The sequence below is a fragment of the Sinohyriopsis cumingii genome, chromosome 5 (assembly GCF_028554795.1).
Source record: "Sinohyriopsis cumingii isolate HCF-2022 chromosome 5, ASM2855479v2, whole genome shotgun sequence".
Lineage (NCBI taxonomy): Eukaryota > Metazoa > Mollusca > Bivalvia > Unionida > Unionidae > Sinohyriopsis > Sinohyriopsis cumingii.
The window spans coordinates 33,804,366-33,831,918 of NC_142965.1; the positions used below are offsets into that span (position 1 = coordinate 33,804,366).

At 36.7% G+C, this 27,553-nt stretch overlaps 1 protein-coding gene across 1 annotated transcript in view; it reads left to right on the forward strand.

Moving 5' to 3' along the window:
* Positions 1 to 1,269: 1,269 nt before the first annotated feature.
* LOC149798909 (uncharacterized) overlaps positions 1,270 to 27,553 on the forward strand; it is a 46,301-nt gene continuing 20,017 nt past the window's right edge. Inside the window, exon 1 of the mRNA XM_089957825.1 lies at positions 1,270 to 1,505. Coding sequence (XP_089813951.1) covers positions 1,442 to 1,505 — 64 coding nt within the window. The 5' untranslated portion in view covers positions 1,270 to 1,441. The remainder of the gene's footprint in view (positions 1,506 to 27,553) is intronic.

Consider the following 27,553-nt stretch of genomic DNA (forward strand, 5'->3'; position numbering starts at 1 on the left):
GGGCCCCAGGTGGCCCAGTCACTATAAGCGCTCGCGCTCTCCATGGCACCTCTGTCAGCATTCGTTCGAGTATCGGTCTCGTTCTATTTGGGTGTGTTAAGAAAGCTTGCCAGAAGCTTCACGTGGGTCAGCGTTTCTTCTAGAACCTTTCCCATGTTCTTCCTCGAACAGTTACACTGGTCTCCACGTATAGCCTATCGACACCTTCCTTGGAAAAGTGTGTGTGCATGTGGAAAATAGCATCAATTAAATAATTTTGGCTAAATACTATCCGACTATTCAATTAGTATAATTTACTATTCAGTTTTATATTCATTTTTAGTTTCTGACGTGTTACTTTGTTTACAGACATTACGGTCAAAATATACTGCGATCGGTAAGTAATCGAAATTAAAAGGTTTAGAATGGTAAATTCCTAATACGGTGCTGCATGACGGGATTAACTGTACTCTGATGCTAATGTTTGGAAATGCCATTTTCGGCGGAATAACGTAAAACAGGATACGGCTGTAATAACATGAAACGAACTCTATCTGTAATACCATACAACGGGCTCTGACTGTAATAACATAAAACGGGATCTGACTGTCAGGCCCGGCCCTAGGATGTGTGGGGTCCTAGGCAGCATGCAAAACAAATGCATTGCCTGAAAGCACAGGGCCCAATGCGTTTGCCTCGTTCGCCTTGCCCTAGGGCCGGGCCTGCTGACTATAATAACATAGAAAGGGCTTTGGTTATAATAACATAAAACGGGCTTTGGCTGTAATAACATAAAACGGGCTTTGGCTGTAATAACATAAAACGGGCTTTGGCTGTAATAACATAAAACGGGCTTTGGCTGTAATAACATAAAACGGGCGCATTCCAAAGTAACCAAATTAGTATTATACGTACTTCATGCATACCATCAAAAGCGGCGGGTTTCTTGTCTTGTGGGATGTAATCTCGTTATAAGCCAGAATTTTTTTTTTTTAATTTCGTTGAACTTATAACGACATGACATTCAAGTAATCCACAGTACTTTATTGATAAATCTTGAATCTTCGATTAAATGTATCTATGAATTTCGACCTCGGCATTTTATAGAGCCCATAGAACTTACCACTATAGATTGACAGATACTTTTAAAAACATGACTTCCTTGATTCATTATCAGTGGGTGTAATAGTTATATATCTATGCACAGGTGAGTACAGTGCAAAACGGTATCACACACGAAGAACAATGATCTGCATGCAATAAAGCCCTCCAAAAGACAGCAAATAAAACATTGCTTGACTCGTTGAAGTGGCGCACCTATCTGATCAAAAGCGTTTACATCAAGAATAGAGGAAGTGAAATACCTGCATATAGTTGCGTTGCTGATGCATATGTAATACGTTATTGCACCACAGACCACTTTCAGTACCTCTGCTAAGGATCCTTAGAATGTTGTGACCATATGTATGGAATGGGATTTATAGGAGTTCGATGGTGGTTTCTGCTACTTCAATTGAATATTTTAGGTAGATATGTCTGTTTATCAGTCCGTTTCCCTGATTGTTTATTTTATCTTTTGGTTCGTCCTCGATAATCTCTGTACATTTCTCACTGTGTACCGTCATGTTTATCTCTTATTTTCATCATTTTTCTTCATGGATTACATGACTTTCTTATAATCCATATCTGTATTAATTTAGGAAGTTACAAGGCGCTTTAAATTGAAATTAAAATGACGTAATTATGTAAGTGGAGTTGTTCTAGTCTGACAAACAATACAGTTTCAGACAATTAAAATCCACCAATAAACATATGGTCGCTAATCTAATATCCATTTTCATTCTATTAACTACTAAAATGTCTGGCATTTTCACAATCGTCATGACATGTCACTCTAATTCCCTTGGTATACTTTTCAGTGAAAATTTAATTAATTGATCAATATTACAAACCTGGAAGATTGTTAGGCAACTTCAATGAAAAAAGGCTTTCCTGCATCTAAGGGAAATGCTATTTCAAATTACACCTATATGGATTAAAATTGCAAATTTTCTTAGAGGCTAAATTTGAAAACAAAAGAAACTAAACAACTAATTTAGCTTAAAAAAGTATTTTACACCACCAAAGTAAGGCATAACCGATATTAAAACAACCCGAAGTATGGGTTTAATGTATATTATATTTTAGTTTAGTCGTATGAAATACTTCTTCTTAATCTAAATTAGTTATTTATTTAGTTCATTTTTGGGCGTTCAAAATTTTCAGACTTTGCTTTTAAGAATATCTGTATTATTGATCCATATAACTTATGTAAAGCGTTTTCGAGATATGTGATCTGGTTGTTTTGTTTCCAGATATTTGCTTCCAATAAGTTCATTAACCAAGCATTTTACAGCTCCCTTTGACTAAAGACTTATTTTTAGCTTAGAATGGTTATACTATTCCATATATAAAACATTTAAAAGTAAATAATGGGAATATAAGTGAATACTGGTCTGCCAGTTCTATTGATTGTACTACTCAATAATGTTTCATTTCAATGCATACAAAAATATATATAAAAGATTAAAAACAATACAACAGTATCTTTAGTGATATTAATATATAGCCTTTACTTTCAGAATTGATTTTTAATACATTATTATTGCAAATTTTAAAAAATGTTTCTTAAAATGTTGCTTGATTTAATCTAATTGATTGATTGATTGATTGTATTTTATTTACTGTTTGGCTATTTAGCGCCATACAAAAGTTATATGTAGGGTTATTAAAAAGTGATAAAGGCTTCTTATCGACCAGCGATAAAATAATGAAACAGTTAAAAGCAAAACGACAAGAAGGTAAAGATAATATATAAAGCTTCCCGATCAGCGGGTAATGTAAATGTTGCGTGTGACTGAAGATTTAGATGAAAAGGTATTGAGTAGGAAAGACGGTATATAAATTACATAAAAATTATATCTTAGAATAGATGTTTACTTCTTTCAGTAATTTTAAAATACAAGAGACGTTTATTGTATCAAAAGTTCCTTCATATCATTCACATTGTAGTACTGATCTCAAGTAGGCTGGAGATCGAAACACTCCGTCATAAAGTGCTTAACAGTGAATGGTTCATTGCAAGAAACGCACTCTAGTAGGTCTTCGCCTTTTAGATTGTGGTAGTGGGTTATATAAGTATGACCAATTCTAATTCTTTGCAATGACTACCTACTCCCTACGGATGGTTCTGTAGGAAGGAGTCTATTCTCCTAGGGTTGGGTTGATGGCATGAAATTTGTTATTCACTGCATTATTCCATGATGCCTGCCACTTCTGACGTAAAGGCTCTTTTTGATACTAGGTTTCAAATCAGAATACGGTATTATAAAATCAGACGGTTTTAGGGATAAGGCCAATTTAGCAGCGCGATCTGTTTTTCATTACCTTTAATACCAATAAGTCTGGGGGACCAAATGTATACTATATCAATGGAGGTACTCAGCTCAGTATTTTTGAGGAGAATATGGGTTAATAACGGGTTTTCCGGTTTTATATTGCTTAGCGACTGAAGCACATATAGTAAGTTAGAGAACACGATACTGTTTAAAATACGTTTGCTTTCGATATATTGCAGAACAAGGTCTGTTGCTCTGATTTCGGCGGGAACAAAATCGATTTGGCAAGCGAACTTCTGTTGTGTTTTCTGCCTTACGAAGGCAGCAGCATCCTTTTCCACATCATTTGATCCATCAGTATAAATTCTTGTTTCGTTTTTTAAATTTGCTGAAGAGTTCATGATAAGAGTTGTGGATGATGGAAGGGATTGTATCAGAATGTTTTTCCATCTTCTGGAGTAAAAAGTACTTTTGATTGCACAAGTAGCCAAGGAGGTGTTTTGGAACTGCTCGTTGTCTGAATTTTAGAAAGATCAATTTTTGTACTGTCAAGGCTGGATGAGATTCTAATGCCATAGGAAGGGATGGCATTTAGATTGTTTTGGTATAAGGGTTTGTATCTGGGTCGAAAGCAGCTGAAAAAACAGGGTTCAGATTGATTGATTATATTTTTACGGCGCATCAGCACGATTAGGCTATTTGGCGCCAAACAAAAGGTTATATGTAGGGTTATTTAAAAGTGGAGAAAGGTTTCGTATCGACCAGCGTTATAAAACCAAAGAGTTGAATGTAAAACGACAAGATGGAAAAGGTAATAAATAAAGCTTCTCGATCAAGGGGGAATGTAAACGGTGTATCTTAATGATGACAGATGAAAAGGTGTTGAACGAAAAAATACATTACTTAAAACTTCTCAACGTGATGGCATAACAATTATAGTTTAGGACAAATATTTACTTCTTTTAAGAATTCTAGAATACAAGTGATGTTTATAGTATCAAAAAGTTCCTTCATGTCATACACATTGTAATGCTGATCGCGCGTAGGTTGCAGGTGGGAACACTTTATCATGAAGTGCTTAACAGTGAATGGTTCGTTGCAAGAAACGCACTCTGGTGGGTCTTTGCGAGTGAATAATATACGTATGACAAATTCTAATTGCTGCAAAGACTACCTCCTCCCTACGGATGGTTCTGTAGGAAGGAATACATTCTCCTTGGGTTGGATTGATGGCGTGAAGTTTATTATTCATTTCCTTTTTATTATTCCATGATGCCTGCCACTTCTAATGCAGATCCTCTATGATACTTGGTTTCAAGTCAGTATACTGTATTTTAAAATCAGATGTTTCGAGTGACAGGGCCATTTTAGCAGTTGCAGGTCGAAACACTCCGTCATAATGTGAATAACAGTGAATGGTTTATTGCAAATAAGGCACTCTGGTGGGTCTTCGCCTTTAAGGATGTGGGAGTGGGTTATATAAGTATGACCAATTCGAATTATCGCAATGACTACCTCCTCTCTACGGATGGTTCTTTAGGAAGGATTCCATTCTCCTAGGCTTTGCTTGATTACATGAAGTTTGGTATTCCATGCATCATTCCATGATGCCTGCCACTTCTGACATAAGGACTTTTTGATACTAGGTTGATATTCAGTATACGGTATCAGATGGTTCTGGAGTAAAGGCCATTTTAGCAGCGTAATCTGCTTTTTCGTTACCTTTAATACAGTATATTATATTGTGGGAGACACTCAGCTTGGTATTTTTAACGAGTATGTTTTTTAATAATGGGTTCTCCAGTTTTCTTTTGTGTAGTGACTGAAATACTGATAGTGAGTCGGAGAAGATGATGCTGTTTAAAATACGTTTGTTTTCGATATATTGCAGAGCAAGGTCTATTGCTCTGATTTCGGCTGAAAAAAATGATGTGCCATTTGGTAAGTGAACGTGTGTTGTGTGATTTCACTAACGAAGGCTGCAGCAGCCTTTTCCTCATTCTTTGATCCGTCAGTATAAATTCTTGTGTAGTGTTTAAATTCGGTGAGGAGTTCATGATCAGGGTTGTGGAAGATGGATGGGTTTGTCTCGGGTTTTTATTCCACTGTGTAGCGTAAAAAGTACTTTTAGTTGTTTAAGTAGCTAGTGTGGAGTTTCGGGAATGGACGTTTTCTGAGTTTTAGAAAGATCAATTTTTGTACTGTCAAGGCTTGATGATATTCTAATGCTAAAGGAAGGTATGGCGTTTGGTTTATTTTCGTATAAGGTTTTGTATTTGGGTTGGAAAACAGCCGAAAAAGCAGGGTTCAGAGTGTTTGATTTTAATGTGAAAGCATACTGTGCGGAAAACATTTCTCTACGATGTGATAAGGGTGGTTCGTTCGCTTCTGCGAGTAGACATTCACACGGAGATGTTTAAAATGCCCCCAGAGCGAGTCTTATTCCTTGAAGATGAATTGGATCAAGTATTCTCAAATATGAATTTCTGGCTGAATCATAAGCAGAGCAACCATAGTCCAGTTTGGAGGGAATAAACGTTCTATATAAATTGAGGATGACTTTTCTATCAGCACCCCAGTCAGTGTGCGCTACTACGTTAAGTAGATCAAGAGATTTCAAGCATTTAGCTTTCAAGTTCTTTAGGTGTGGAATAAAAGTCAGTTTTCTGTCGAAGATAATACCGAAAACCTTTGTTTCCTCAACAACTGGAATAGGTGATCCGTCCGAATAAATCATTCCAGTGTAACCAGATGATCATTGGTGCGCCAGCCATATCGAAAGCCACTTTGGAAAGGAGATATTAAACTGTTAGTTTCCAGGCACAATACAAGCCGAGAATTGATCATTCGTTCCATTCTTTTGCACACACAGCTTGTGAGTGCAATAGGTTGATAGCTGTTAGAATCTATGCGATCTTTACCTGGTTTTAGAACTGGTATTACTGTTGCTTCCTTCAAAATGTTTGGTACATTACCAGTAATCCACCAATCATTGAAGATTTCCAGAAGAACTGGTAATGAGGGTTTTGGAAGGTGTTTCAAAAACTGGTAATATATTTCGTCAGGCCCAGTGGATGTATCGTGGGCATTATTCAGAGATTCTATCAGCTCAAACAGTGTAAACGGTTGATTATAACTTTCTGAGTTATTAGATGTGAATTTCAACCTTGTATTTTCTTTTTGAGTTTTGAATATTCTGAAGGTTTCTGAATAATCAGACGATGAGGAATGTTTAGAAACAATATCAGCAAGTCTATTAACTATGTCAAGTTTGGAATTGAAATTCTTGTTGTTTAGTTTGAGATCTCGAAAGGAATTGTGTTTTCCCTTTCCATTTATTTTCTGGATCGTGTCCCAAACTTTCTTTATAGAGGAACGAGAATTTAAGTTGAAACATATTTTTCCATGATGATCTTTTCCTTTCTTTAATCGTGCGCCCGGCTTTGGCCCGAACAATACGGAACTTAGTTAAATTTTCAGACGTTGGACGATTATTAAATTCTTTCAGAGCTTCTCGGCGTTGTCTAATGGTTTCTTTACAGTGTTTTGTGAACCACGGTGGTTGGGTTCTTTTACAGTTTGGTGAGGACTTGGGAATGGGTTCTTCTGCAATGTCGGTTAAAACAGAACTTAAATATTGAAAAGGGTTATTGTCATTTAATACGGTATCCATGTTAAGCCTAGCTGTGCAGGGTGTTTCAAATTTGGCCCAGCCGCCCTTCTTTAAATTCCATTGTGGAATTGCTTCGTCATTTGTAGCGTCGGTGTTCGTAAGAGAGATTAGAAAGTGATCACTGATGTCAAGGTCATCAGCGACCTTCCATTTATAATCTAAAAGCAGCGATGGGGAACAAATTGTCAAATCGATACTCGTGTATCTACCCGTTCCTGGGTGTAAATATGTCGGTGATTTGTTGTTATATAGACACAAATCGTGTCTAGAAATGAAGTCTTCTACTTTGTGGCCTCGGTCACTTATGTGGTTTGATCCCCATAAAATGTTATGGGTATTAAAATCCCCGAGTAAAACAAATGGTGCGAGTAGTTGTTGAACAAGTTTGTCTAAATGGCTTGGTACTACGTTGGTGTTTGGTGGTAAGTAACTATAATAAAAGGTAATCACTCGATGTAGAGTGACGCTTACAGCACTGGCTTGCAGATTTGTTTATAAAGGGATGACGCTATGAGGGGCTCTATTGTTCACAATAACAGAAACTCCTCCTGACACTTTGTCAACATTTTGAGAGTAGGTTTTAAACAGGGAGTAGATTTTAATTGTAATGTTATCCGTGTCCTCAAGAATGTTTCCTGAAGGCATAGTACCGCAGGATCATGTTCGTTTAAAAGGAGGAGAATATCATTTTAATTTGCTTTTAAGTCCATGACAGTTCCATTGCATGATGGTGTTGTTCATTATAAGTTTAAATTGAAGATTGTGGAGCTAAGTTAGACATTTCGCGGTGTCAATTTATGTAGTTATTTCTCTGAAGGAAGTACGGGGGTGAATTTTTTGTTTGTAGGTCTGGAGCTACCTTGAGCGCATGGAGCAGTTTCGTTTGCATCCATGTTTTCAATGTCTCCTAACCTGTTATAGAGTTTGATAGGGTCATCTGACCCCTTTTGTTACCTGTTTCCATGAGACTTTTTATCCTTTGGTGGTTTCGGTTGTGGTATATTATTAAAGGTTGTCTGAGTAGATGCCGTGTTTTTCTGTGCTTGATAATGGGGGGTGTTAGAACTTGGTGTTGAATCCGGTGTGTCTGTATTTGTTTGAGTGTCCTTTGTTGTTTTCGGGGCCAGAATGGGCTGTTTTGGCCTGTACGAGTTTTCGGGCTTCTGGATAGGGAATGTTAGAAGTGTACTTTACCCTCTGTATTTCCTTCTCCTGTTTCCAGGTATCACAATCCTTGGAATTGGCGTGGTGCTCCATTCCACAGCTGATACACTGCGGAGTTGCTCTACAATCAGATTTCTGATGAGAATGGTCTTTTTGTGCACCGGTCTTCGTGTTGGCCGTATTTCTTACACTTATAGCACCAAAGGGGGTTTGGAATGTAGATCTCGACCTTCATATGCAAAAAGCAAACTTTGACCACTCTATGTACAGTTGGTTTGTTGAAGGTGAGTACAATGGTGTTGGTGTCCTGCAGACTGTTATTACGTTTAATACGTATTCTGCGGACTGCAGTGACACCTTCGTTTTTCATCCCTTCAATGATATCTGTGTCGCTGACTCCAGCCATGTCATGACATCGAATCACGCCTTTGGACGTTTTGAGTTTGGTGGGAGTGAATGAGGTCACTTGGATATCGAAAAAGTTTTAATTTTCTTCATTTTCTGTTTGACCTCGTCGGTCACACTGAACAAGAAGGCAACCCGATTTTAATTTTTTCACACTTTTTGGTGTTCCGATCGTTCCCGTAATAGTCTTTTCAATAACAAAGGGAGAGAGTGCGGAAAGTGGTTTGTGGCATCTTTCGATTGTATAACCAAGAAGGGTGGAAATGACTCCACACTACATAGGTTGTCATCCGAGTCAGACAGAGTTTTGGTGCGTTTGATTTTTTTTTTTTTTTTTAAATATCTATGTTGGTTTATTTAAAATTCAACACCCGTTCTCTCCGCCCACCATGGAGCCCAACAAGGGGAAACTTTTCAAGTGCCATGGATACACAGATGCTATACTCAGTTGATAAAATTATCTATGATTGACCCGTAAAACCACCGCTTTCTAGGGTCGGTACAATTACATCCTGATTGACCCGTTAAACCTCTGCCTTCAAAGCAGTCTTCTAAGACTTGGGAAAGGGAACAATAAAGGAATAGACTGTAGGGACAACGGTGGTATCAAGAGAGATAGGAAAAGAAAGATAAAGAAGGTGAGCGAGTAAATAAAAGACTTCCTAGGGCTCGGCGTGACCAGCCGATTTTTTGAGATCGGTCCCACCCCGACCACCCTGCTAAGAAAAGTAGAAGCCAAAGTAGTGTATTGCATCGGAAAGCCTCTGCTTAACTTCCAGGATCCTTTCCTCCACCGACATGGGACGCAACTCACGGCAAACAGGATGCCTCTACTTAGTCGCTCTTACGACACGTGGTGAGGCATGTAGGGCCAATTCTACAACCCCTGACCCCCACGGGAAGGATGGGATTTGGTATGTATATATCAACCTTAACTTGTAGGAACCCAACTTTGACCACTTTAGGTTCTTATGGTTTTGTTGAAGGTGAGTATAATGGTGTTGGTGTCCTGCAGATTGTTATTTCGTTTCATACGAATTTTACGGACTGCAGTGACACCTTCATTTTTCATCCCGTCGATGATTTCTTTGTCGCTGATTCCGGCCAAGTCGCTGCAACGAATGACGTCTTTTGATGTGTTAAGTGTTGTATATGCGAAACAAGTTACTGGAATGTAACGAAAGGTCTTAAATTTTTGGATGTTCTCAGCATGTGCTTTACAAGCAGACTACCTGCTAACACTTTTGGGTTTGCCGACTAATCCACGTATAGCCAACAAGAAATGGCGATAGTGTAGCAAGTGGTTTAGCTTTATCTTTGGACTGAATGACCATGAAGTTAGGAAACAATTTCAAGCCATATGGCTTATCGTCAGAGTCTGAAATAGTTTTGTTCTCATGTGTTGACTTGTTTTGTTTGGAATTTCCATTTTTTTGTTTTTAGTTAGTTGTTAATTTGGACGATGATTTGTTTGGTGCTACAAATATAGTCCACCAATAGTACTTTTCGAGTGAAACCTGGGTTCTGGAAAGTGTCGCTTTGCCATCGATAATGTGAACCTCGTCGTTGGAATGCTGAGTGTGTTTAATTGTGTCGATGGGTGTCAGTTCTGCCGGGGCGTTGAACTAGATCAAGACGGATGACTTCAAACTGTCTTGATGAATGGATCGTCCCAAACAATCGTCTTCTTTGGCATGACATTTTCTTTTCAGTGTCTCTAACATCGAATCCCACATATCGGTGATGAAACATGATACTTTTCTGTGGTAGCACTTCAGACATTTTAAGTCCTTAAAGTTTTTCACAAGAAATTTCCTAAGCTGTGGTTTAAAATTTTCTTGAGATGCGCGTTTGCTTCTTTTGAAAGTGGTGATACTTTTGGAGAGTTATTGAATGATTTTCTCTTGGTCTTGGCGCAGACGCGGAAGGTGTTTATTCTGACTCATGTCGTCTTCAGATCGCTGGTATGGATCTCAAGTATGAGGCGACATACAATTTCGTTGTCCCTTACTTTCTTCCCCTTCTTTTGCAATGCAACAGTGCGATGGTTTCATCCTGATTGCAAACTAAAATTGCATTTGACTAGGTTGTATACGCAGCCCAACTCAACATATAGGGCTAGTGTCTTAGCTTCAGAGTATTCAATCAGATTTCAAACAACCAAGAAAATGGAAGAGTCACCATTGGTCAACCTTCTAGTCAGAACTTTGTGGAGCGGCTTTCGAAAGTCTACTTCAGAGAAGATGACGGACTACTCTTCACGAGATAAAATTCAAGATATTTGTAACATCTTTCTTGAGATATAGACCTACATTGTCAAAGTATAGGAAAGACAGGAGAATAGATCGACAAAGGTTAATATACCACTCATGAATGTCAGGAGACAGACAATTGGTCCTCAGAGTGCCCAAAGAAAATAGAAAATAAATAAGAAAGAAAATAAATAAAAACAAAAAGAGGGATGGGAGGTGTCTTCAGAAATGAAAACCCATTCCCTTCAAATAAAGGCAAGAAATCCATACCACGAAAATTAAGTGAATGTGAGGAAGACGCTGTGATGAAATTAAAAAGAAGGGGCAAACAGTAACAGAAAATAATTGGTCTTTTGCGATATGCTAACTTTTTATCGTCATTGAAAACAAGAAAATATAACGAGCAGAAAACATATGTGTCTCTTTGTCTAGGTTTGTTTTACTACGGATAAACTCACATGCACTCACACACGTACACCATTCAATCATAGGGAAAGGGGGTTTAAGTTTTATTTGTTTCGGCAATGTTCGAGTAGCATCTCTTTTTTAAAGATGTTGGTGGCCTTGAAAAAGACAGTTGAGTACTTTCTGACAACCTCATGGACCTGACATGCTGAGCTTTACATGCCTTACACCCTTACCATGACCAAGTCCTACACGTATTCCTGCTAGTATTGATTCTTCAGTAGTGGACACTGCTGCTGCTGGCATCTCATTGGTAGTGGACATAGATGTAGTGATGACTGGATTGAAGTGTTTGACAAAGGAAAACCTCTTCCTTTTGGATGGAGGCAAAGAAAAGGTCTGATACATTTGTCTCAGACACATTAACACTGCTAAGATGTCTTGTAGCATACTCACAGTGGCTTTCATCGTCATTCTTGTCCTTCACACGTTTTCTTCTCTTCATCTTCTTGCTTGATTCTTCCTCTTCTTGGATCAGTAATGCTTGTTCTTCTTTCTTTCTGCTGTTGGAACAATTTCTATGATTCTTCTTTCTGTCTAAATTCCTCTATCAAAGGTTACGAGGTAGAAAGCGGTGAAGGTACTAGTACCGGTAAAAATTCTTGCATAGACGAAAGATAATCAGACAAATCCACAATAAAATCATTTTCTTCTGGAAACATGACCGTTTTTGATTTTGTAGCTGTCATACCATCACTCTTCGTATCCACTGCAAGCGCACAGCAATACATCGTTTTCCTAATTTTAGCCGTACTTAACCTATGTTGCATCGATTCACTGTGGAAGAACACTGGCAAGGCTATATACTGCATGTGACGTCACGCATCGCTATCTTGTGATTAGGATAGAGCCTTTGCTATCTGACTGGATTTTGTAAAGCCACTTTGGATTGGTGAAACATTTCAACCCGTTTCGATCTGGACTGAAGCTATACATACAGGAGCCCTTGTATTATGGCTTCATCTGTTCTCAGTCACGATCAAGATGCATACCATATTAAATGTTAAAACTCGAAGACGTATGCCATGTTAGCATGTGTAGAGACGTCTACATTCGTATGTTGTTCAAGTCGAACTATCTGAGGTATGTGATTTCATCTTGGGCCATCGCTAAGCTTATAGACACATCTATGTGGAAGTGAAGAATTTATGTGGAAAGGCAATGCTGGCTAAAGATAGTCTTGCTGTACGGTCCCTCGGTGAGACGATGTTTGAGGAAAAGAAGGATACCAGTGAGATGCAACTCATGTTAACTCAGTTTGGTTAATAGAACTCAACGGCCCCTTTCAGGATAACTCTGCTTTCTCGGAAAGAAATACTAATACAAAATTCCTATATGTGTTTTATTTCTGTCTCTGTGTATGTGTGTCTTTATTTGGTTTTCCCACAAACACTTTTGTCCCAATAAATTATTCTGTCTCCCAAGTGCTATTAAATTCTCATTGTTCCCCAAATGCCATTCCCATGTTAAACCTACGGCTGTCTAGAAAATGCCAGTCTCATGTCAAAAAGATGGGCTCATTTAACATAGGATTTTCCGATAGGTATGCTTACTGAGGTCAGCTTGAGCAATGTTACTGTCACCCTAAATTGAAGTCAGCTACTTGTAGCACTGTTACCATTTGCCCCGTAAACGCTTTTGTTCCCCAACTACCATTCCCGTGCTAAATTATCATTGTCCCCAAAGAGCCACTTTTGTCCCATGTCAATTTCTCGTTTGTCCCCAAGAGCCATTTTTGTCCATATAGATCCACATATTATTACAGACATTTCAGCTCTCCATCTCAAACCTGCAGTTCCAGTTTAACTCTTGAAGGTTAACACACTGACAAGGAAGTAGTACTTTTGTCCCGTGTCCATCTGTATATAATAAACCCTCTTCCATCGCCACTCCCATCCATTTATGAAGCGGCTAAATGTGTGAGCATTGAAACCGCGCATTGAAGATAATGCTTTCGTTCAACAAAGAGTAAGTAAAATACTATTCATTTGTTTGGTGAATTCTAATACTGCATTCCATTTATGGATCTTCAAATGTTGTGACCGTCTGCATAGAATTTAAAGGAGTTTCACTCTTGCAAGATTCAAATTTCATGAACGCACACTGTTGCTGCTAAGAAAGTAGATACATCGGAAATGAACGTGTTTTTATTGTTCTGAGAGTTTTATTTCTCTTGGATGCTTCAGGGAAATCTACGTGTCCGTCAGTATGTCTATTTGATTGTTCATTTTGCCCATATATGTATCTCTTGTCTGTCCTTCTATACGCCCGCCTGTATATCTTTCTATTGCATCATCTTTCTCAAAGAGGTGAGTGACTTTCCTAACATTCTGTGTTTCGGTACCTCCCTGTAAGCAACAAAACGTTTCAAACGAAATTACAAGGACTTTACATTTAAATTGGAGTTGTTATAAAACGAAAAATTCCAAAGTTTAAAATCAGTCAGAAGTAAGTGCTCACTAATCTAATATCCTTTTCCATTTAATTAACTAGCACTAGACTGGAACTTTCAGATTGATACACTACTTAGAATACATCGATTTACCACCTAGTGTAAACTAATTAACATTATCTAATATGGCAGTAATATAAGAAATCAACAAGATTTCTGAGTAATTTCAATCGAGACTGACGGACGGATTACTTAAAAGCACATTTAAAGAGGTTAAATCATGGTCAATATGAAAATTTGGAAATTTATACAAAGAAACAATCAAAGCTATATGAATAATTTCGTGTACACCGCCAAACGAAAATATACCATACACTCGAACTACCCCTAACGTGACCCTACTAAAAAGAGAAATGACAAAAATGCGCAGGAGCACATATGTGTCAACGAACACCCCCATCATCCGTGTCTCTTTTTGAAACAGACTTGGACGTCATTGCGAACCGTTACGTGAAAGTTTAGATTTATGTTTTATCATGAGTTGGTATGCTGATATTTGTTAGTAACGTTTATCCGTCTATTAGTGAGAATCAATTGTAATAGCATGCGTTGCTATCAGGCTATTAGATTATCAAAAACGTAAGTTTGTAACACCAAAGGTAGTGTACGTTTTGCAAATCTTTATAAAAAGCTCACCCCTCCACCTTAAAATGTCCACCGTTAGATTTAATTTAGGAAAAATCCTTTAATTATTTAGTGAGAACCAACAAACCAGTGGAACCTACTGGCATGCTTTGTTACATATTTTTGGTCCAGAGGATGATCAGACTCACGTGGACAGAAGTGAGATGTTTGCGTAACACATAATGGCGAGCCCGTCATACTCCTCCACTTGGGGTCCCTAAAGAGGAAGAAAGTAAACAGGAAAGGAAAAAAGGGCTAGAGTACACAAGATGGGTTGTTTACGGTGACGTGAGTGTTTGTGCAATATACTGACAACGAAGAGTGCAAAACTAACATTTCACTCGGCTCGTCTTTTTACTCAAATACACTCCAGTACACTCAAATATACACGTTAAATCTATCCTTTGGTGTATATTTATATACACAGACCAGTTTTTAATCATTAAGTGATGAATGCAATCATTTCACGTCTCCACTTTCTCCGTTACTGACTGTTGTGATTTGAATCCACTCTATTAATAGCTACAAGCACGTGCTAGGGACTGGAATATACCTAATACTAAAAACAAAAAAATGGAAGGATACAATTTTGTTCGTTAACCTTGAGTTCTTTTTCCTATTTTGGTTTGAAAGGATAAAGCGCATCAATTTCATAGATATCTTTAATTTATTTGAATAGTATTTACATCTCACGTGCGTTTTAATTGACTTTTTTATTTTGAGGACATGATATTCTAACATCATTAAAATAACATAATAAAAACAATACAGATTGGAATGAAGCATATGGGCTTAGTTCCGGATACATGTCGAATAAAATAAATTGACTTCACTATATTTTGGACATATGTTAATTATACACTTAACAGCATGTTCATGTAGTCCAATGAAGTAAGAGGTAGTTGTCTGGATGAATTCCTGAACTGTCATAGATTGCTTTTTTTAATGATTAGTAAAATAATTTGACACCTTTATTTCTACTTGTGACTCTTTATACTGAATTGTGGATGTTGCTAAGATTTTTTAATAATAATTAGTATTTTAGTGAGACCATCATTTTTAGTTTGTAACTCACTGGACTGAATGCTAGAAATTTTGCGTTTCCCACAATTATGATTGACAAATTCTGATTGATCTAATGAATGAGGTTTACAGATTTCATTTGTTCTCTATTCGCTATGTTTGGACAGCAATAAATTAGTTATGAATTTAATATGCAGCGAATTTGGCTCATACCAAACTCTTCAACATTCTTCTGAATATTGTTCTGTCCTCAAAATTTGTTCACAAACTTCACTTACAATGACTCGTCAAAACAGAGCCAGCGTATCTCACTGGTCGAGTGGAGAAATGCAAGGAGGATGGCATTTATAATAATGTTATGCGTGAGGCCTGTCAGAAATTGTTTCATTACACCTGTGAATAATTGTACATTGAGACTTTCAAGTTTCTTAGTGAGATGAATACCTATTACCAGTATCTGACCTGTACAATGCAAGAGATGAGACCATCATGGATAATAACTAAGTCAGACAAAAGCATATCATTCTGCTTTTATTAATTGATGTTCACATCAATACTACATATTTGTTGTATGCCACTTTATGACATTCTGTGCCTGTTTGAAAAATAGCGATTATGACGATAATTTCTAGGATATGCATATTGTAAAATATTAATAAACATATTAGTTCCGATTTTGTCAGGCTTTGTATGCCTTTCTAATATTCAACGAGTTCGGACTTAATCTATATCCCAATTACCAGTCATGCTTTAGCGTATATGTTGCAAATCTAAATTTTTTCTTTTGTTAATTTAAGCAGGAAACACCCTACAATAATAGTACACATTTATATTACTACTTTGTATGACTTTGTCAAGCTTTGTGTGCCCTTGTTATGCTTTGTCAAACAATGACATATTTACTGGAAAATATTTACTTTTATTATGAATAAATATATATGAATTAGACAATGTCTATATGCTGATCGTTTTCTTTGTAATATCTATTTATCTCAACTAAAACAGCGGTAGTACAATGGCAGAGACGTTCCAAAACTTGTAGTGCTGGCATGTAGTCACTGTTGATATAAAATGTATGGTATATGGAAGTAACGTACTGCTCTATTTCGATTACCACTCGTCCACGGGTATTACAATCACAAATAGCTGAGTGGAAACGGACATCTTTTATTCAATAAATATAGCAGTAGTATGAGAGCAATTTCAAAATGTTGATTATGCAATTTACAAGTTTATTAATCTGTGATTATGATATGTCCCCTTTACTTCTATTGTATTCCCGGTTGTGTTTTTTTACATTCAAATTTACTCGCTCGTTACAAAGACCAAACATTACAACATTGCATTCTTATCATTCTATGGGATTACAGTCTTGGCTACCGGTGATGAAATTGCCTGTTTAATCCAGTTTCAACAGCGCTTAGTGGAAATGAAGATACGGCATGTGAGTTCCGTATTTGAACTGTATTATAGATGAGTCTAAAGGCCGATAGCTACAGATACAGAACTGAATACAATGAATTCTGCCTAGTTTCGGCAAATTTTGCAAATTAAGTCAAAGATTGTTACAGCAGTAGGGAACACTGGTCAATATGGACTTTAATGGCAATGACAAATATTATCGGGTCACCGATACAGTCGCTTTAACCAATTACGAATGGAACAAATGACAAAGCACACCAATAGATGACCATTATATCGGAACCTGAATTTTACGATCAGGCTGTACAACACCTTCTAGTCATTATGTGGACCAGAAAAGGCCCTCAAACACAAGTGACGTTGACGGAAAACCACTTTGTACCAACACTGGAACTGGGAACCTTTCAACATACTGTCCATAGTTCACCAGTACATTAATTTGGTCCGTCTCCAAACAGGGGCGACTTCATTCATTTCACTGCATCTAAAAATACTGACAATGCCAACTTTTGCTATTCCTCTACAAATCACAATGACAGATGTCCTCCATTTATCTCCTAGATAGATACCTACAGCTTGTTTCAGTCTACAATTCACAACTGTTCCTCGCACTGTACCAGATGCGACAATGTCCATACATAGGACAAAGAAGCAGTGTCCGTCAACGAACAATGGGAACTTGATAAACATGTTCTGTATAGGAAACGGTTGTCAACAAAGGACGTTTATGAGGAAGTCGCCAACTCTGAAAGACATCAGGGTGAGGTTCCTTTCTGGCCCAAAGTGCAATATTTTTTAATAGACAATACATCAAATTTTGAAAGGCGTACTACCGGAAGTAAATAAATTGTTTATGACTGCATAATATGGGAATCATGCAAGGCAGGGTCAGGAAAAACCATTCATATAGTTTTGGACAATCTAGTGGCTAGAACATCCAAACCGGATGCGGGAGGTCGTGGGTTCTAACCCCAGACGAGTCAAACCAAAGGCTTCTAAAATGATACTAACAGCTGCCTCACTAGGCGCTTAGCATTAAGACGTTAGTGTTAGGTCTGGTCGGCCTGGTGTCAGGATAATGTGACTGGGTGGGACATCATGGTACATGCTTGCGGCACAATGCCCCAGTGCTAGATATCAATTTAAACTGCCACAATGCAGACATCGTAACGATGTGACTGAAAAAATTGTTAAAGCTATATTAAAAATCTAAATCACACACACACACACACACACACACACACACACACACAAGCACATTCGGACAATTTAGACAAGTTACAAAAAAGAGGGAAAAGTACTGTACTAGACAAAAGCGCGTAAGGGTGGGTTTTTTATTGGATGCCACTTAATCCTCAACTAGTATTAAGTGATGTAGTCACTTGTCATCGGTACTATTGCATTTTCAAAGCAAAGATAATAGCAGAGAAGCCTATCCAGCAAAAAAGGCTTAAAAAAGAGGCAAAAACAAAAAGATAAATCGACTATTAAATGATTTATTGCCTACATGAACAGTTATAAAACAAAAGCAATTTGTTCAGAATTTGATTTTTATCATTTTGTAAAGCTTCACAACACTTGATATTGGTGAGAAAAATTGCATACAATGTGTTGTTATTGATCAACGAAATAAAAAGTAAAACTATTGCATATTTTGTTTTTTCTTGTCAACAGCTTACTCATAGAGTTGATAAAAGTTTATGTCAACTTTGTCATGTTGCCTTAATGACTCAGATTACTTTAAATATTACTTGTGGATCCCCAGTTTAATACCAATATGTCCATTCGTTTTTTTGGGGGGTGGGGGTGGGGGTGTGCACCAGACAGATGGCCCACCACCCCACCCCATTTTCAAAAACAAATAAAAATGTTTTTATATTTATGTGTGTCCCACTCAGATATGTTGTTTGTTCTATTAAAAGAAGAATTTTTATCAAATATATTAAAGTTGATATTTTGATGGTGTATTTATTTTCTCCCTAGTGTTATCTATAGGGTTGTTCGTCCGAGCCAGGTTTGATTCACCTTGCTCAAAGTCCCTTCCCAAGAAAGTTTTTGTGACCTTTGCCAGAGGTCTTCTAGGTCCCAGTGTTTGCTGTGTGTGATAGTGCTATATTGTGTGTATTGCTATATTGTGTGTATTGCTATATTGTGTGTATTGCTATAAATTCTGTATGTTTGGGACAGCAAAATTGTATCAAAAATCTCCAGATGTCTTATTTTTTATATTTGGCCATTTGAAGAAAAAAATTGTTTTATTTAAAATATTTTAATATGATTTGGTTCTTCAAATTGGAATTTTGGCGAGCGGAACGGTGTATTACAATGAAATTTTAAAGATTAAAGACCTATTATTTTAAATGTTTTAAATTTTTATATGTGTCGTTCCCCGTATTAAATCTAAATATAGAATGAGGTAGGCTGTGCTCGAGTCAGGGTCCACGCTTCCTATTTTTAAACTGCGTTTCTCCTGCCTCGAGTTTGGCCTCCTCTTAATTATTTATCTATGATCTAAAGAAAATTCCAAAAGGGTTTATAATATTGTTACTATTAATAGAAGAGAGACTATAAGGTACGGGAGTTGTATAGCTGAATATAGAGGGTCAGAGAGGGTATTCAAATCCTATATATTTCATACTGTTCCTCTATGTTTATGTATTGTCTGTGTATGTTCTATGTGCGGTGTATTTTCCAAGACTCTTTGATAGGCCCGTTATCTTCGCGTGGCGCCATGTGACATAGCCCCATGACGTTATTGCCTCGCACTTTCCTCAGATAGGGTCCCTGTCCCTTCCCCTATTCTTTTTTAGTGCTAGTTCAAAGATTTTGTTTTGCTCGTGGTATTGAAAGAGGGTTCCGAGCCGGGGCATGAGTTGAGGACTCTGACCCGCACTCTGGCGGTAGCACACCCCTAGTGGGTGGAAACCAAAACTCCCCCTCCCATCCCCATTCTCATCACCTCTCTTTCCCCCTAAGGGCGACAAAGATCATGTAAGAGGAATTTTATGACATTATTTTATTTATAATGTAGATAAAGAAATTCTACACTAATTTATATCTCCCAATAGTAATTAACTGACAACAGGCTAACATGATGCTTGTTATGAAATTTGTTATTTTGTGTAAGGTATTTTTATTAAAATTTCCGTCCAGGTTTAGAATATTCACCCCCCCCCCACCTTTCTTTTTTGGTAATCTCCATTATAATATGTTTCCACTCTTCTTCTCTTTTAGTACGCTTTATCATTACATGCTATTTTGTAAAAGGGGTTCTTTTACACAGTGGGCATTTCGGCGATACTCTGATCATATGCCGCCTCACTGCTACCTCTCCTGTCAACCATGCATTGGGCATGTATTTGAAACAGAGGCTTTGTATTTTTAAAGAGCCTAGACGGGACCAGTGCCCCCAAGCTCTGTCCCAATTTATACCCCAATTTTCTTGTTCAACTTTGCATTTTATTTTCTTTGCAATCTCTTCCATTATCCAATTATAAGGATTTAACTTGTCTAGTTCACATAATCCCTTCATGTCTCTGTATTTTAATAGTATTTCCTTTATGTATTTAAATCTCCTAGGAACCTCTAGTTTTTTAACGAGTTTATTATTTTTGGTGTTTTTAGTTCTGGGCTAATTGATTTAAATCTATTTAAGATATTTGAACATTTAATTAGAATTGGTCTAGGTAGAGCTAATCCTCCCCTTCTTTCGCTCTGTATAGTGTTTCTTTATTTATGTAGTGAGTTTTAAAACTCCATATATAGTTTATAATTTCATTATTTATTTTATATAATATGTTATTTGTTACATCAATAGATCTCAAAATGTAATTTATTTCTGAGTTTAAATAGGTTATGGCCACCTGGGTCCGCTCCATTAAGCATAGCGGCGTTAAGTGCCCACATGTTTACGTGATTTTATATTTGCTTCCACATGGCTTTACAATTTTCTTGATCCTCCCCTTTCCCCAAAAAGATTCCCAAAGCTTTAACCCGATCTTTACATAGGTGTGGGGTAATACTGGGTGGTTAACCCTCCAGTTTCCTATTTTTAGTATTTCTGTTTTATCATGGTTAATTTTGGACCCTGATGCTTTCCCAAATCTTTGAAATTCCTTTTCTAAGTATTTGAAGGAAATTGGGTCGTTTATGAAGTCTCTGCAATCATCGGCATGTTGGAGCATTTTTATTTCATTCCTTATGTTCGGGATTTTTATACCTATTATCTCTTTGTTGAATCTTTTTTTAATGCTCAGAATTTCAATTGCTATTACGTATAATATCATTGATAGTGGGCAGCCTTGCCTCACTGATCTTTGAATATCAAATTTTCCAGTGTTAGACCCATTTGCCTGTACTTCTGCAGTTATGTTATTATACAGAATTTTGGTCCCTCTTTGGAAATTAGTTCCCAAACCAAATTTGTCTAATATTTTTTTGTATATAGGTATGTTCTAATCTGTCCAAAGCTTTTTCTTGATCAAAATGTACCATAGCACCTTTTTCATCTGTCTCTTGTAAAAAATCAATAATTGTTCTAATACTTAAAATATTATTTTGAACATCCCTCCCTTTCGCCCCACAAGTTTGATTAAGTTTAGTATTTTCCCCATTCCATGTTTAACTCTGTCGGCTAGGATTGTATTCAAGATTTTAGTCAGTGTTTAGGAGGGAGATGAGCCTCCAGTTTTTAAGTTCTTCTCTTCGCCTTTCCCTTCATAAATTAGAGTGATTAAACCATCCATCATAGTTTTAGTCAGTGTTTAGGAGGGAGATGAGCCTCCAGTTTTTAAGTTCTTCTCTTCGCCTTTCCCTTCATAAATTAGAGTGATTAAACCATCCATCATAGTTTTAGTTAGTGTTTAGGAGGGAGATGAGCCTCCAGTTTTTAAGTTCTTCTCTTCGCCTTTCCCTTCATAAATTAGAGTGATTAAACCATCCATCATAGTTTTAGTCAGTGTTTAGGAGGGAGATGAGCCTCCAGTTTTTAAGTTCTTCTCTTCGCCTTTCCCTTCATAAATTAGAGTGATTAAACCATCCATCATAGTTTTAGTCAGTGTTTAGGAGGGAGATGAGCCTCCAGTTTTTAAGTTCTTCTCTTCGCCTTTCCCTTCATAAATTAGAGTGATTAAACCATCCATCATAGTTTTAGTCATCGTTTCATTTCGTAGCAAAATATTATTATACAACCACTGAAGAATGGGTGACAACTCACCTTGGAATCCTTGATAGAATTCCGCGGTGAGACCATCTCCGCCTGGGGATTTTCTTTTTGCTAGTGCATTTATTGTTGTTTTTTTTTAATTTCGTCTATGGAGATGAGGCTATCACATGGGGCTCTATGTTCTGATGATATTTCCTCACATGGTAATTTATCTAGTTGTATATTATCTCTGAGTCAATTTTTTGTGTTTTATATAATTCACTATAGAATCCCTTGATGTATCTTACTATTTCAGGTTTTTTTTTTCCAACTATTTTATTTCCCTTATCGTCTCTTAATTTTTCCATATTTTTCTCCCCTCCTCTTCTTAATTCCTCTATTTTGTATAACCCCTCAGCTTTTTGATATATTTCAGTGTATTTCCCCGCTCTTATTTCCCTACCCTGGTTTTCTTATTCTAGTATTTTATTTAATCTTTCTTTTAAAATTCTTTCTTCTTCCCCTAGGCTTATTTTCTCTAGACACCTTTTAATAGCGTCTTTTTCCATTCTCTGTTTTTCCTTTCTGATATTTGCGAATCCAATAGCTTTCGTTTTGAAGTAATTTTTTAAAGTATCCCACTCTTTTATTATTGCCCTATTTTCTTTATCCTCGAAGAGCCCAATGATTTCTTGTATTTCTTCTATGAACTCTTTATCTTATAATATTTTATTGTTAATTTTCCATGTTCCCTAGCCCCATTTATGTTTATTATGTTTATCTCTAAATAGATTAGTTTATGGTCTGAGATATTTTTATTTAAAATTTCCGTATTTGTATATAAGTTTTCATCATAGTTCGATACATAAAATCTATCTAACCTACTTCCTTTATTATCTTTGTATTCATACGTAAAGTCTTTTCTTAATGTATTCATTCTTCTATATGCATCCACTAGTTTATGTTTCCTAAAAATGTTTTCCATTTCTTGTTTAAATCTAATATCGGTTGTTATTAATTCGCCCACCAGATCTATTATATCTCACACCCAGTTTATATCTCCTCCTAGAATAAGATTATTCATTGAGAATTTTTCTAGATATTTAGAGAGATTGTCTATAAAAAAAAAACAACTGTTTTTTGTATTTGTTTGCAGGGAATAATATATTTATCAGGTGTATATTTTCTATTATATTATGTATCATCCTTGAAGCGAAAAAGACCCCTTCATTTACTCGCTCTCAAATTATACCATCTTTTTTAATCAGGGTTGCCATACACCCTTGTGTTTCTTCCCTTTTATAGTCACTTAAAATTATAACACTATTGAGCTTTTCCTCACAGTATGCTATTAGATCTTGGCTAAAGTTATTATGGTTTTATTGTATAAAGATAATGTCATAATGTTGTTCATTATTCAGTTCAGTTATTTTATCCTTATTTATACCATTTACATTTACTGACACTATACGGAACTTCTCTCCTTCCATTCTCAGGTTTCCACCAGGTTGTCGCATTCCAAGGTTATATCAAATTTTTCCACAAATACTATATTAAATATTTTAGATAAATTGGTAAAATATTAGTTGCTGGTGGCACCAGCCCCTCTGTATTATTTGTATTTAAGCCGTCGTCTATTGTTATGTTTGTCTCGTTTGTCTCGCTTTTGTCTGATTTATCGTGATCTTGTTCAAGGTCAATTTTTTCCTTTTTGTTTTCGCTGGTTGTTTCATATTCCGTGTCCATTTCAATGTCATCATTTGTTTCACTTTCTTCGTCATTATTGTCGTTTTTGTTTTTGTCTTTACTAAAGTCTTGTCTCTTTTTCTTTTTATGGAGAATTTCCGTAACAGATTTTCCCTGCGCATTTTGAGGGTGTCCATCTCCACTTGGGTATTTTCAGTACCCTGTGATGAGCCAGATACTGACTGGGATTTCTTTCTTTTTATTCTTAATTTAGGAATTGGAGTCGAGGCTAGCGGTCTCACCCCTAGTGACTCTACAGAATCCATTTAATTTACCTCATTGTCTTCCTCTAGAGAACTTTCGCACTGTAGCAGGATGGCAAATCAATTCTTTACTGGAAGCTGCCCTATTTTGTATGGTATAGCTTTCCCTGTCTTGTTCGGGCTAAGGTAATCGTCCCATTCTGTCCCGATTTGAGAGTTTTCATCCCCCTCTATTCGTGATATATCTACTGGGGGCATTTCAGTTGCATAGGCTTTATCTATGGTGGTCTCTCCCTCTGATGTAGCCTCAGGTACAACAGTACTTTTGTTTTTATCATTTTCTTCAGTACATTCCGGGGCTATGATTTATGTTTGCCCCTGCATGTCTTGTGTTTCTACATTATGCACAAAATTTGTCACCTCATTGACGTATGTCGAAGCGGCGGGGGGATTTTTACATTATTTAGGCCCATGGCCTACTTGTCTACATTTGGGACACTGTCTCTCTATTTTGCACCCTTTATATCATGTTCTGAGGAGAAACCCCATAACATAGAAAAGGTGGGAATTTTATTTGCCTCTTCTTTTAGTACAGTCATAGCTCTCACTCCAGATTTTACATTCCTAAATCCCCACACAGTTGCCATTCTGTTGGCCCTGACCTTTGTTTTTCATTTGTCCTCTATTTTGTTTATTATCTCTCTGCTGTCAGTCTCAGTGGGTAGACCTGACACAAAAACCTCTGTGACCTTGGCCACTATCTCTCTAAAGATGGGATCTGTTTTACTGACTATTGCTTTTTGACCTATTACCTCTATTACAGAGGCTGCGATTATAGGAGTATCATAGTTTTCTGGGTACAGAACATACATGTTCCTCCTAGCATTTTGAAGTCCGTCAATTTCCTCGATATTAACTCCCAGAGTCTTTCAAGGCCATTAAAATCTCCGATTGCCTAGGGCAATTTGGGATGTCTCCAAAGTTTATTGTTTGGCATCCCGAGGGGTACAAGGCTATCAACCTTTGACAACCCCCAAAACCCTCTATTTGGGTATTGAAGTACGTATTTAACTTCGTTCCGCCTGGTTGTTTGGGTCCTTGACCCATGACCATTAAATCTGGAGCCGTTTGCATGTTTGAGTAGTATTCACCACTGTTTGTTGGGTGTTGGTCTCACACCACTATATATGAAATGTACATCTAAAAACTTGGAATTTTTTTATTTTAATCCGGTAAAGTACCACCACAGAGTATACCTAAACTGCGGGCACCTTATGCAAAATGTAAACTATGTATAAAGGCGTTCCAGAAAACAAACATTTTGCAGAATATGCAGTAATTTACAAATAATTGCCAAAAAGGCCTATGAGAAAAGGAAAACAAAAACACGGTATTAAAAGCATTAAAGATACACAAAATAAAACCCAAATAATAAATCAGCTAAAAAAGTACATTTGAAGGGTGTAAGTGTGATCTCAACTCAGGTGGTTAATCCGGTTTGTTCATTCGTGATTGGTGAACATTCAGCACCTTAAATGTCGTCATAAAATATTTATTCTATAGACTTTTATAGGTACTAAATTGGATATAAAGAGGCTGTCGATTATTTACTGCTGATAATAAATTTATGTAAATAAAATATTCAATTAAGGTTAATTTTCAGAGAATGAATGAGATACGGCAATGATTGAGAATGGCAAACATCCCCACCCACAAAATATACATAAGAATCGAAATGCTTGCTTTGTCTCTTTATATTATTTTAAAAATATTTATTTAAATCAGTTAACGGCCTTAAAAGAACAGAGATTATTATTCCTTGTATTTATATTGCAAAGTAAATGACAATTGAACAAAACGCATAAATACTAAACAAGTGAAATCAAAGCTGAAAAATAGAACATCACATCCTCATAATTATCATACCAAAAGTGGGTCGAGTGCGTTATTTGCCGACTTGGGAAGTCCGAGACCATTAATGGGCCAATCAAAACAGGTGTGTGTGTGTGTGTGTTGTGTGTGTGTGTGTGATTTGGATTGTTAATGTAGCTTTAAAAAAATTTTCAGTCATATCGCTACGATGTGTGCAGTGTGGCAGTTTATAGAGATGTCTGGCACCGTCTGCGACATGATGTCCCACCCAGTCACATTATCCTGACACCAGGCGGACCAGTCTCACTCTAATCTCTTAATGCTGAGCTCCAAGCGAGGCAGCTGTTATGACCATTTTTGTAAGTCTTTGGTATGACACGGCCCGGGATCGAACCCACGACCTCCCGCATCCGAAGCGGACGCTCTAACCACTAGTCCACCGGAGCAGTCAAAAAAAGAGAAGAAAAAAAAATGATTCATGAAAAAATAATAAAATGAAACAAAACGTAATATAAACAAATGTATCCAGTTTAGTCTTACATATACCATTTACAGATATAAAGCATGTCCAGTTCATGTCACGTGCTCATAGTCATTAATACATTAGTTGCAAATCAGGCCAACAGGCCATAACGGAGAAACTGAAAACTTGTAGTGTTTACATTCATCAATTAACGTTAAAATCTTTTCTACATATATAAATACCACGTAAGATATATTGTATGTGTATTTTAGTCTATTTGAGTGTTTTTGAGTATATTTGAGTGTACTCGAGTAAAAGAACGCACCTCTTCTAACTAACATGTGCGGTCTAGAATCTCTCTGATTATTTCTCATCGGCAAAATTAAAAAACGGAGGACAAAAACAAATACAAACTATAAAACGTCAAATTTGCAAAACTTTATGTGATTAAAGATAGAATGGAACTATTATTTTACATTTGTTGATATCACGTCTTCTTGACTGAGACTTGGATCCTTGTTTTTGACCTTCGAAAGATGAGCACAAACAACACCGGTACGATTACTTTTCTCTCCTCGTTTCGGAAGTCCAATTACAGTTGTGGTCAGCTGCAGCTAGTATAATGTTACTGGGAGTATTGCCAAGGGAAGAGAAATGTTCTGCTACTGGAATTGTGTGCAGCTTCTGTGCATAATTATCGTAGGTGTTAGTAACTTTGGGGATAGTTTTGATATATATTACTTCATATTTAAATAGGCATCATCTTTCAGGACCTTGGGGTATCTTTAAAAATGTTAAGTGCACGTAACAAATCAACATATGTCATCCTACCCTTATGAAAAGCAGTATGTGCCAAGAGCAGCGGCACATATTTGATATCCTTATAAAATGGTCATTAGTGTATCTCCACTACCTGAATTAATTTTCATTATTTTGTTTAACGTGTAAAAGCGTTGGTATATGTGATATTCCCTTAACAATCCAAAGTCAGTTTTGCAGAATCACCGAATCGGCAGACCAATGAATAGGCGATATAACATAATATGTGTAGTGACGTCAGAACTATGTTTTGACCATAACTAATTTCTTAGCCTATATTAGCCATTATGAATGATTGAATTAATCGGGTAAATATTTAAAACTCCTATGTGGATTCCAAATAAAGCTGATATTTATTTCTACACACTCAGTTTGGTTTTGAAGAACTTTGTGCGGTGGACAATGACCGATGAATATATATATATATATATATATATATATATATATATATATATATATATATATATATAT